The 12,964-nt window shown below is 35.3% G+C and overlaps 1 protein-coding gene across 1 annotated transcript in view; it reads left to right on the top strand.

Annotated features, from left to right (window-relative positions):
- The window catches only part of GKAP1 (G kinase anchoring protein 1), a 131,004-nt gene that overhangs the window by 31,325 nt on the left and 86,715 nt on the right, over window positions 1-12,964 (top strand). The window contains exons 5-6 of the mRNA XM_004381300.1: window positions 7,762-7,839; window positions 11,411-11,534. Of these exons, the coding sequence (XP_004381357.1) occupies window positions 7,762-7,839; window positions 11,411-11,534 (202 nt within the window). The remainder of the gene's footprint in view (window positions 1-7,761; window positions 7,840-11,410; window positions 11,535-12,964) is intronic.

The following is a 12,964-nucleotide window of genomic DNA, read 5'->3' as shown; positions in this document are numbered from 1 at the left end:
AAGGACATCATACTTGATAAAGTAGAGGGTCAGTGAAAAAGAAGAAGACCCACAACAAGAAGATTGACACAGTGGTGGCAACAGTGGGCTCAAACATAGCAACAGTTGTGAGGTTGGCGAAGGACCAGTCAGTGTTTCTGTTCTGTTGTACATAGGGTTGCTATGAGTCAGAACCAACTCTACAGCACCTAACAACAACAGACATGCCTGTGGTTATAGTCCCTTTTGAAGATGAATTGCCTTTGTTCTATTAATGTAGCAGGATTAGTGTAGGGTGTATCTTGAGTCCATCTCTTTCGAGATACAAAAGAGATTAGCAGGCAGAGAGATGGGTTAAGATAGGTGCGAGGACACATGGAGATCTCCAAGGAACCAGGAAGCAGAAGCAAAAGAGGCAAGGACATTCCTCCAGAGCCGACAGAGAGAGAAAGCCTTCCTCTGGAGTCAGCACCCTGAATTTGGATTCCTAGCCTCCTAAACTGTGAGAAAATAAATTTCTGTTTGTTAAAGCACCTGCTTGTGGTATTTCTGCTATGGGAGCACTAGATAACGATGAACAGAATTTAATACTGGCAGAGCGGGGTACTGCTCTAAGATACCTAAAATGTGGAAGCAGTTTTGAAATTGGGTAATGAGTGGAGGCTGGAAGACTTTTAAGGTACCTAATAGTAAAAGCCTAGATTGACTTGAAGAGACTGTTGGTAGAACTATGGACGTCAAAGGCAGTTCTGGTGAGGGCTCAGCAAGAAATGAGGAAAGTTACAGAGAAAGTCTGTATCATCTTAGAGAAAACACATGGCTCCAGCAAAAGAATGTTGATAGAAATGTGAACGTTAATTGTGCTTCTGGTGAGGCTTTAAAAGAAAATGATGAACATGTGACTGGACAATGGAGGAAGGGTGATGCTTTTTATGCAGTGGCAGAGAACTTGTCTGAATTATGTTCAGATGTTTAGTGGAAAGGTGGAACTTGTAAGTGATAAACTTGGATATCTGGCTGAGGAGATTTCTAAGCAAAATCCTAAAGGGCCCGTGTGGTTTCTCCTTGCCGCTTATAGTAAAATGCGAGAGGAAAGATATGGACTTAAAAATGAACTGTGCAAAATGAAAGCAGAACTTAAAGATCTGGAAAATTCTGTTGTAGAAACTAAGGACACATGTCCTAGAATGTTCACTGAGGACGTGGCTGCACAATTTTCTGTTAAAGAGATTAAGCCTGTGACTGATGGATCTAACCACATACTACAGCAGAAACCCCATCAGCTTAGACTGAAGGGGACAGAGAAAGAATGAAAGGAAAGAACACTGTCTACCTCTTGGAATTCTACAGGCAGGAAACAGGCCAAAGGAGCTATACCTGTCGTCCTCCAAGAAGAGAAAAGGACTGTCCCTGGAGTGGCTTGGAGATAATCAGAACTGTTAGCAGGAGCATGGGAAGCAGGGCCTTTTTGATTTCAGAGGGTGGGCAGCCTCCTAGGTTTCAGCTAGGTTCTGGAGTGTGGGGCTGCTGTTAAGGTGTGCCAGGGCGGTGGGGCTCTGCCCAAAGCAGAGGAGGTGGGGCTGTCATGTCCAAGGGGCATAAGAATGGAGGTCAAGGGGTGGGGTTATCACTCAGATAGATTAGGAGAATGGGGCCACCCAAAGCAGAGGGAGCAGAGTTGCCATCCCAGAGGCTGAAGCCAGGTCCTAGGGGCCTCCATCCAGAATTCAGAGGGCGAGGCAGACACAGACTCTGGAGGGCAGAGCTGTTGCCTAGAAGGTCTCTGAGAACAGAGGATTATTTTAAAGCCTTGAGAGCTAATGTAAATAGTTCTGCTGGAATTTGGACTTGCTTGGTGCCCTTTCTCTCTTCTTTTCCTCCAGTTTCTCCCAGTTGTAGTGGAAATGTCTACCCTGTGCTTGTCCCTCCATTGTACTTTGGAAACAGATAATTTGTAGTCTAGATTTCACAGGTTTACAGATGAAGAGGAATTTTGCCCCAGGATGGACTACGCCTAAAGTCTCACCTATATTTGATTTAGATGATTCAGAAGATGAGATTTTGGACTTGGAGTGGATTGAAGACTTTTGGATGATGTGATGGGGTGAATGTGTTTTGCATGTGGCAAGGACATGAATTTTGGGGGGCCAAAGAGTGGAATGTTACGGATTGAATTATGTACCCCCAAAATGTGTTGTAAATCCTAACCTTTATTCCTGTGGTTATAATCCCATTTGGGAATGGGTTGTCTTTGTTATGTTAATGAAATAAGATTAGGGTAGGGTGTATCTTGAGTCAGTCTCTTTTGAGATATAAAAGAGATTAAACACGTGAGCAGAGAGAGACATGGGGTAAGATAGATGCCAAGAACATGGAGATCTCCAAGGAACCAGAAAGCAGAAGCAAGAGACAAGGACCTTCCTCCAGAGTCAACAGAGAGAGAAAGCCTTCCCTTAGAGCCAGTACCCTGAATTCAGACTCCTAGCCTCCTAAACTGTGAGAAAATAAATTTGTTTGTTAAAGCCATCCACTTGTGGTATTTCTGTTATAGCAGCACTAGATAACTGAACACCAAAACTTGTATATGTTTTATAGTTTAAGTGGGTGAATTTTGTGTTATGTGAATTGTATCTCAGTAAAGCTGTTTTAAAAAAAGATTTATAGGTCATGGCTGTGATTTGGTTATAGTCATAATTTTCACTATTTCTGATTAATATTGAATTAAGATCAGGAGATATAATGCTCACCAACAGCTATTGCCTATGAATAAATCTGTGGGTAAATGTTGTTTAGGTATAGCCTCTTTTATTCACTATGCATTGATATTACTGATTCTAGTGTACCTTTTTTAAGTCTGTATCTTGGTTCAAAAATAACTGAATAGAAAAATCTCTTCTCATGGATTTTCAGTGAGAAACAGACCAAATTCTATTATGTATTTCTTCCTCTTACTGTATTGATTCAAATGCCATACATAACTGGTTTTGTGCATCTCAAGTGAAATACCTGCTGGCATGTGCATAATAGTAATTGCTCTTTTACGTGGCATCCTCCAGTCCATTTGATAAAAAGGAATTTTGCCAGTAGTTCATTCTGCTCCTTTTGTGAGCATGGTATTTGTCATTAACTTTGTGACTGATAAAATAAGTCCCTTGGCAATAGTTTGACTTCTACCTTGTTTCCCTATAAGGAGTGCAAATTCAGATAAATTGTGGTTTTTGGCTCTTTACTTTCTTTAGCAATAGATTTCATCACTTTTGTGCTGGAAAGCATTCCTTGGTACTTGTTCTCAAAAGACTCACAGAAGTCACTGTGCTTTGTTTGAAAGTGATACAAAAACTGTGATGTCTTTAGGCCACTGGTCCAACCAAGTTTCATAGCAAATGAAGCTAGGAGCAAACAGAATGATGATGACTCAATAAATCAAAATTGGAAATATCTATTATTTTAATTTTCTATTTATAATTTTTTCTTTTCAGCTGCTTATGTGGCATCAGTCTTGTCCTAACACAGATTTATATTCTATTCACTGTGTTAAAAAGTCCTGTTCATTTTTAAGGTTATGATGTTTTTATGAGTTGCATATTTCCAGCTCTATTTTCATTACTATTTTAAACTCTTCAGTGAATAATTGAAGCATATTTATTACTTGGAGATAAATAAAATATATAAGTGTCAACAGCACTCAAAAGATCTGAAAATACATTAGCTGAGATGAACTGAACCGATAATTAGTGTGAACACAATAGATGCAATTTTCATAGAACCTTAGCAACCTTTAAAATCATAATGTTCGATATGAGGATTTAATTAATTATGCCTTCCAAATTAGTGAAAGATATGTGGTCCATTCTTTGAAAAATACTGGGTTAGAAGATCGTAAGACACTGCTACTACTGTGGCCAATCAGTTGGCTGCAAGTGTTAGATGTCTTCAGAATAATACTGTGTGTTGTTTCACAATACCCATGTTTCCATGATGCCAAACTCTTTTCATTTGGAATTTATTTTGCTTGGATTTAAAATGGATACAATTGTTATGCTACCTAGTTACTAAAATTTTTTATATCTAGTTGAAAAATATTTACTGCCCTTCAGATTTTTCATTGGTCCATCATACTCTTTAATTGATCACAAACTCTTGAGCTATAGGTTTGCTTAAATAGAAAAAAATGTTTTACTACTAGATGGGGAGTAGGAGGCAATGAAGGAAGTCAAGAGGAAGGGGATCTGAAGTACTTCATCTTGGGCACATGTAAGTATCTTCTTTAATTCTGTAGGCATTGGAGTGCCAACTACTTCCTTTTTCTTTCCTTCTTCTCTGGGTGCAAAGAAAATGACTCTCTGAGGAGCTCTCAGTTTACAAACTGTATTTATAGCAGTTTCAAGATAAGTTTAGAGAATTTGGGATCATGTTTCCTTTCTGTTTCCTGATGTTTTAATCTCTGTGCTACCATTCTCCCTTTACCTAGGGTCAAAAATCTTATCTTTGGTTCATTCTTCTTTCATACCTCATATTCAGTCAGTGTTTCAAAACTTGACCAATATTTTTAAGATGTAGCCTTCATTATTTCTGCACTGCTACTTTCTGGTCCAGGTTCCTGTCTGAGATTACAGTAGTTTAGCCAGTCACGTTGATTCTGTTTTCTCATGCTTTTAATATTCCAGTTTATTTCTTACCCTTATATCAGTGTTCCTTTTTCAGCTGCTCTAAGTCCCCCATTTTTAGGGAGTAGACACTAATTTTACCCTACCTAAGCAAGCTTGTTTTCCACTATTCTCTGTCATAGGGGAGGGGAATTCTCATTTACTGTGTGTCTCATTACTGCTCTTGTGCCAGGCAGGGACTGTGCTAGGTACTTTACATATGCTTTAAATTCTCAGAACTACATGTAAGCTTGGCATTCCTATTTCCTTTTTACATATATGAGGAAACTGAGGTTTGCAGAAGTTACATTAGTTGCCCAAAGTCACAGCTAGCATGGATGGAATAGGAAGTTAAATGATCCATTTCCATGATCTCCCAAAGCCAACATTTTTTCCAAATCTCTGTCTTGTATAGAATTCACCTTAATCAGGATGGCTTTCCTTGGTATCTCATATATATTCTTAATATCATGTCTGTTCACATGGCTCTTTTTTCCTGAAATTCTTCTATTCCTCTTTCTACCTATCCAGATTATATCCATCCTTTTGGATCAGCTTAAGTTCATTTTTGTATGCGTGTCTGAATTCTGTTTGTCTTTTTTCCCTCAACTTTTATAGCACTTTTAATGTCTTACTCTATTCCTGTAGCTCATATGTGTTAGTCTTATGTCCTCAAATGGAGTAGAAATTCTTTGAGGAAAAAATCCAAATTTATGCTGCTGCTTTAAACCCCACAAGCAGGGTACAGCACATAGAAGGCTGCCAACAAATTCTTGTTGGTTGATCATATAGTGACATTTTTGGGAGAATTTGTTCTAGATTTCAAAGGTTTAAATTGAAACTCAAATCATCTTTGTCTTTTTGGATTTCCTTGTACACTAGCTTGTATTAATATTTCAAAGATAAATATAAACTCTAAACTGCTACCGTTAGAAGAGTGAAATGCTGAAGAGAGCCATAATTTTTACTTTAAAAATTTCATTTCATTCAATTTTTATCATGCTATTAAAATTAGCTACCTTAATTTTTAAGTTCTGTAAGTTAGCATGAAAAAGACTAATGACATTTTGCAAGACTCTCAACTTTCTAACCTGTTCTCCTGCCCACTAACTTTATTTTGGGAACATCAGTCAGAATATATGACATATTGGTAATAATATAAGATGCCCTTTCCACAAATATTAAATTGTCGTTAATAGGGATTAAAAGTTCAGTGGTAAATTGAACCAACTTTGTTGAGAATAAGCTTAAGTAGTTTTATTGACTTTTCCTGTGTTAGGATGACTATGCTTTAATTATAATGAAACATTGTACTCAGTTTGTTTTGAGTTTAGAGAAATTGATGGCTTAAACTTGCTTTTTGTGTAACACTAACATGAATCTAATTTTTTTAACCTCATAACTATATATTACTTGTTTTTGAATACTCATTTATATAATGAATTATCTAAAAGGTTTATTACTTTTTTCCTGCTCATTACTAATGCAGATTGGATTAATTTTTTAATTCTTTTCAGTTATTGATAGAATATGTATAATTTACTCTGGGGTTAATCAGATTTTCTAGTGTTATATTCCCTTATTTGCTACACTATTTATTATTTTAATTCTGGTTTTAGTTTTTCTCTGAGTTTGACTGATGTTTTTCTGTGGTAAAACTAATCTTTTTTCCCTCGTTTTATTATGTTAGTATAGAATTAGATGAGATGCTTTCAGAGGAATGACTTTCGTTAGGAATGTAGGTTTAGTTTATGGTGTCCAGTGTTAACATTTTTCTAGTTTTCAAGGTATCCCTTTGAAATAGATCACCCCTTTTTGGAGTTGGTTTCTGTTTTAGTTAAGCAACAGAAACCGACCTCGATTAACTTAGGCAAAAATAATTTGTTGGAAGGATACTGAGTGATTCACAACTTTGAATTAAGAACTAAACAGCTAGGCCTTGGGAAAGATGGGGACTAGGGATTTCTGGGGCATAGAAGCAAGAACTAGTAGACCTCACTTTTAGAGAGAGATCATCAGGTGATTGAATCCTACTTACTTTGTGTTTGCTTTCAAAATTTAATTCCTGGGAGAGCAAAAAAAAAGTTGGATCACTTCCCCACACCCTGTTGTTGTTGGCGATGGTAGCTTGGGTGTATGTGTGGGTATAGTAGTGAGTGGTGTACAGTGTTACATGATTGGCAGTCTGGCCAGAATCATAGGACATTGAAATATAGTTATTCAAAAGAATAAATGAGGGATTCTGGACAGACGAAACAAGAGATGTCCACTAAATTTATATTTTTGTTATCTAGTACATATAGGTGGACACATACACAATTCCAGAATATTTACTCTTCTCACATAACTATTCTGTATTCAGCTGCAAGCAAACTAACCTTATCCCCAGTGATGGACAACCCAAAGTCTTATCCAACTACTGCTGCAATTTTATTTGAGAATTAGGAAATGTAATTCTTGGTGAGTAGTTTGGAGGGTGGTGGAAGCTATATTTAATAAGTTAAAATGAGATTGAGTGATGAGAAAGAGGAACCAATAGATATAGGTCCAAAAATATTATTATTTTTTTATAGAATTAGATTATTTAAAAATAGTAAAACCATATAGTTTATCATTTTGAGGGTAAAAGGATACAGTATAAGTAATTATGTTGTAACATCAGGCATAAACCAGGACATGTCGTCACCATATTTAAAGGTTCTGTACCTGTGGTTTATTCTATATTAAGGAAATGGTATAACATGTTTAATAATGCTTATTATTCTTTTTCAGTGTTCTTAAACATTTTTTGAGTAGTAATCACTATTGTAAAACTGGATGCTGTCTGACATCTACTAGAGTATCTTTTTATTTAGATGTAAGATTTTTTTTAATTAAAGTAAAAAAGTAACTATAGTGTATATACAACAGATAATTGACAATGAAGGGAGATTGGAATATCAGAATTGGAACTTTTTGCTTTATCTTCTATGAAATACAGGGTTCTCTAGTTTGGCATAGATAACTTTACAGAACCCAGATATTTTTTAATGTATTTGTTTTCTTTTCCTATATATATTGTCATAGTTATTTTGCTCGTGTGGTATAATGAATGCTATTATCTGTTTATTGTGAAACATTTTTCTGTTTTTTTTAGCTGACATCTGAAATGTTTGAAGCAGACCTTGAGAAGGCATTGTTGCTAAGTAAATTAGAATATGAAGAGCACAAAAAGGTATTCACATATTTATTGATTTGGACATTTTAGAAGTTTAAGTGGTCAAAAGTTAAGACCATTTTTCCTGAATTTTAGATAAAAATTCTAAAATTTGTCCAAAAAGTCATTATTTTAATAAAATAATATCAAAATGTTTTCATAGTAAGATTCCTCAAGTTTTGAGAGACAACTGGTACATGTGTACTAAGCTTTGTCTGGTAATTTGGAATGTTTAATTAAGAAATTCTTCCACCCAAGATGAATGGAAGGAGAGGAAATGAAATTCACAGCAGATTATTTATTTTAACTTATTTTAAAGGAACATGAGAAATAACTAGATTTCAGTCTAGGAACATTCATTAAGAGACCCTTTGCTGGACATTCACTACACTTAACTAAAGTAAATGGGAAACCATTTCTGATATTTTGGCCCAGTGAAATTCACCATTTGTCACTGAGCATTAGTATTGGAGTGTGTGCTGAAATGCATACTATAACTTGTGGTTGTAGGAACATTTAAGTAAAACATAGTATTGGTTTCCAGTTTCTATATTTAAATTGTTTAAGGATTTATTATTTTCATATCGTTTAAAAATTTAGCCCTTTATACTTAATGAGATGTTTTGTCTGTAAAATTTATTCTTGCTTGTGATTACTCAGTGGTTGATCATTTGTGGTCACTGGTCATGCTTAAGGGCCTTTGGCTTTTCATCCAAGATGAAAGGAAAAGAGAAAATAAAATTCACAGTAGATGATCTTGATACTTATTTAATGTTTGGGAAAAGGATAAAAGTTGCAGATAAAATGAATTTTGTATACTATATGTGTTAGTTCTGTTTTCCACATCCCTATTTCTTTTATTCTGAATGATCAAGAATGTTACTTGTCCGTTTAGACACCAGTCAGGCAATTATAAAAATGGATACATCTAGCTTTGCTATGATTTAATCATTTAAGTAGACTTTCAGGTTACGTTGGAAAGCTCCTGTCTTGCTCAAATAGGAGGTAGAATTTAGCAAATGGAATATTATGTTACAATAATGATTTGTTGTTAGGTGTATATCTAGATAATAAAGCTAAAAGAATTAGCTGTATCTATAAAGGAGGAATATAGTAGATGGGGTTGATAAAATACCATACTCCCAACAGAGGAAGAAAGTCAGGAATGGGAGGAGGAAATGGAGTATGTGGCTAACTGCCTGCACAAAGAGCTGCCTCCTTTGTTACGAGACCAGAAGAACTGGATGCTGCCTGGCTACCATTACTGAACATTTTGTTCAAAAACTCCTGATCAGAAGAGGGTGAATGCAGAACAGAATTTCAGATTCTCATGGACTCCAAACTTCATGGAGCATGGAGGCTGGATGAATCCCTGAAACTATTGCCCTGAGACAATCTTTAAACCTTAACCCAAAAATATCCCCCAAAGTCTTCTTAAAACCGAGCAATAGTTTAGCTTAACTACTAAAGAATGTCTGCCTTGAGCATTATGCTCTTCTAAGATTTATCTGCGTAGGATCAAATTGACAACAGCAACTCCAAAGATTAGATAAAGAACCTTAGTGGGCAGTGAGTTCATATTAATGGGGGAGGAACGACTCAGAAAAGGAGAGCGAGAATGGTTGCACATCTCCATGTATCATTACTGAATGTAATCAGCGTCACTGAATTGTACATGTAGAAACTTGAATGGGTATATGTTTTTGTTGTGTATATTCTCAACAGCAACCAAACAAAAAATAAATTATTAAAAAGACCCTATAATTTTGGAAATGAACAACCAGAATAGAAATAATAATGAGTGTTGACACATTGTAGAAATGTAACCAGTGTCACTAAACAATTTGTGTAGAAATTGATAAATGGGAACCTAATTTTCTGTGTAACAAACTTTCACCAAAAACACAATAAAATATTATTTAAAAAAAAAAAAAAGACTATCGTGCTCCCAGCCAATTTTCTTAGCAGAGTTGTAGGCCTAGTACCCCAAAATACTGGTTTTTCAGACAATAAAGACTGTCAGAAAATTGAGGGATTCCTTGTATGTATGGATAGTTCGATATAGTCGTGTTTTAAGTCAATGTTCCAATAAAATAACTATTATTTTTTAACCTAAAAAATTTTATAATTGATTACTAAAGTTTGAGATGGCATTTTCTATTCTATTCTGTCACTCATTCACCAAATATATTTTGAATAGCCAAAATATGCTAGGCACACAAAATACAAAGATAAAGACACGGTCCCATCCCAATAGTTTAGTGGAGGGAGACATACATATAATTGTTTTTTGAGAGCCGTATGTTTTCAGTGCTGTTGGGAATCCAGAAAAATAGAAGAATTTTCTGTACCTTTGATGGTGATGGATTTTAGGAAAGAATTGTTAAAGAGGAGTCTTAATAGATCAATTACAAGTTCACTAGGTAGACAGTAGGAAAGCAGACATTCCCAGGCAAGGACTAGCAAGCATTCAAGACATGTACCATACGAAAGAGCATAGCATATTTGTGAAAAACTGTAATTTAGGAACCTAGAGTCATTGGAGATAATGGTCAGAAGGATAGGATATAAAGAACTTTATGTACCAAGCAAAAGAGATTGAGTTTTATACGTCTGTCATTAGAGAGCTATTGAGTATTTTTAACTTGTGGATTGATTTCGGATTTTCATTTTAGAAAGTTGTGCTGTAGCAGTGTAGAAGATGGATTGAGGGGCTAAAATTAGAAACTGTGGTGTCCAAGCAAAAGAAGATAGAGAAATTAACAGAGGGTACAAAGAAAAGAGAATAGATTTAAGAGATATTTAGGAGATAAAATCCACAGGACCTAGGGACTAATTTGGGTATAGAGTGTGTAGCAAGAATAGACAAGGATGACTGTAAAGTTTTTCAAGGGGACATTTGTGTAAATGATAGTGGCAATAAACAAGGTAATTGCTATAGAGTTAAGTGGGGAAGCCAGAGTGAGTGAGATGGAAAGATACCACATTTAGTTTCGAGATGCTTATTGAACTTTCCAGGTGAGTTGTCTATACATGTAGAAGTCATCAGTATATAGGGAGAACTTTAAACTTTGAAGAATAAGGGTATAAAGCCTAAGAAAGGAATAATGGTTAACAGCAACTACTTTTAAGAAGAGGGTTGGGGAAGAGAAACCGGTGAAGGATACATAAAAGTAGTCAGAAATGTTTGAGAAAATCAAGAGATGCTTTAAAATAATATCTGTTGGATTTGGCAGTTTGACCTTAACTTTAGTGTCAAGAGAATGGCAGAAGCCAGATTCCGGTAGGATGAGAAATGAATTGAGAGGGCAAATTGACTATAGATTATTGTCTTAAGTTTGGTCCTGAAAGGAAGAAGAAAAAGGTGGCCATTAGGAGGTGGTTATAGGCCAAGTTATAAATTTTTGTTTTTATTATAATGTTTAAGATGCATGGGATAGAGTATATAAACAGGTATCCTTTGGCTAGCTTATTTGTTAGTATTTGTTTTTTATTCTTAAAAAACAGAACTTTAAGAAATATGTTACCTGTTAATGGATTGATGTTACTAGTGTAAAGCAAGCTAATTATTGTTGGTAATTCCTTTTAGGAATATGAAAATTCTGAATATTCCTCAGCTCAGTCAAAGGGTATGAATAAAAAAGATAAAAGGAAGAATCATCAGGGAAAAGACAAACCTCTCACAGTATCACTAAAAGATTTTCAATCTGAAGGTAATATATGTATGAAATGTATTATACTAGAAGAACTATTCCTTGTAAGTCTCTGTATTTGCTCTACAAATTAAGTAGTAAGTAACCTTAATTTTTAAAAATAAGTAATAATTGTTTTGTTGTTATTTAGAATATAAAACAATGTAAACTTGATGGAAAAAAGCTAAACCATTTGAGGATTAAAGTAATGTAAAATCAGTAATTAAAAGCCCATAAAACTTCAATAAGAATTTCTTTTGTATGCTGAGTTTGTCCCTTTTCTAAAACTCACTGGAAGTAAAAACTGACATTTATAGTTTTTGAGTTATCTTGAAACACAGTACTGTCCTTCTACATGAAGTGATTTTGCTTACATGAGGCAAGGGATAGTATCTTCAAATTTCATCTGTTGTTGGTCAGCCTTTTCAAGTTATTTGCAATTGTATCTTAGAAAATTAAAATAGAAATTTTAGAATGAAACTTATTACTAGAAAACTGTTCATAATATCATTTGTGTTTTTTATTGAACAAAGAAGACAAATTATGCCATCTACCAAACTTTTGAAGACAGACCAAAGCACATTCTTCTTCTTATTATTAAGGCAGATTATTTTTTAATGCAGGAAATGGTAAAAACCCTAAACCTCCACTGTCTAATACAGTAGTCACTATTGACATGTGGCACTTTAAATATAAATTAATTAAAATTAGCTAAAAGAAACAATTCAGTTCCTTAGTTGCATTAGCCACCTCTCAAGTGCTCAGTAGCCACAAGTGACTAGTAGCTTCCATATAGAACAGTACAGATATAGAACATTATGATGATCACAGAAAATGTATTCGACAGCACTGCACCTATACTATCAGAATAATTGCTGACCAAATGAACAGCTGTTTGTTCATTGACAAAGCAATATATTTGATTCGTATGAATTTAGCCTTACATCATGCATTTGTTCTGTGAGTATTAATAATAACACAGCAATAATCTCAAAGAAAAAAATCTAAATACTTCTCTTGTTTTCAGAAACAACGCCTGTCTGTGAAATGAGGAATAAATTTAGAGGGTTATATTGCTCTCATTTGAGGATCCGAAAAGTTTCTCCTATAATCTGCCTCTCTGATTAAGTTGTTTTGCTTTGGGGTTAACAGAATACATGCATGTTAAAATAAAATTTTCAAGCTTAGTATCTTAGTCATCCAATGCTGCTATAACAGAAATACCACAAGTGGATGGCTCCAGCAAAGAGAAGTTTATTCTCTCACAGTCCAGTAGGCTACAAGTCCATATTCAGGGCGTCAGCTCCAGGAGAAGGCTCTTGCTCGCTCTAGCTTGCTCTCGCTCGCTCTCTCTCGCTCTCGCTTGCTCTCGCTCTCTCTCTCGCTCTCTCTTGCTCGCTCTCGCTCTCTCTCGCTCTCTCGCTCTCTCTCTCGCTCGCTCTCGCTCGCTC

Source organism: Trichechus manatus, unplaced genomic scaffold (assembly GCF_000243295.1).
Source record: "Trichechus manatus latirostris isolate Lorelei unplaced genomic scaffold, TriManLat1.0 scaffold00082, whole genome shotgun sequence".
In the NCBI taxonomy this organism is placed as follows: domain Eukaryota; kingdom Metazoa; phylum Chordata; class Mammalia; order Sirenia; family Trichechidae; genus Trichechus; species Trichechus manatus.
Note: the sequence above shows the minus strand (reverse complement) of the source record. Positions and strands in the feature narration are given on the sequence as shown.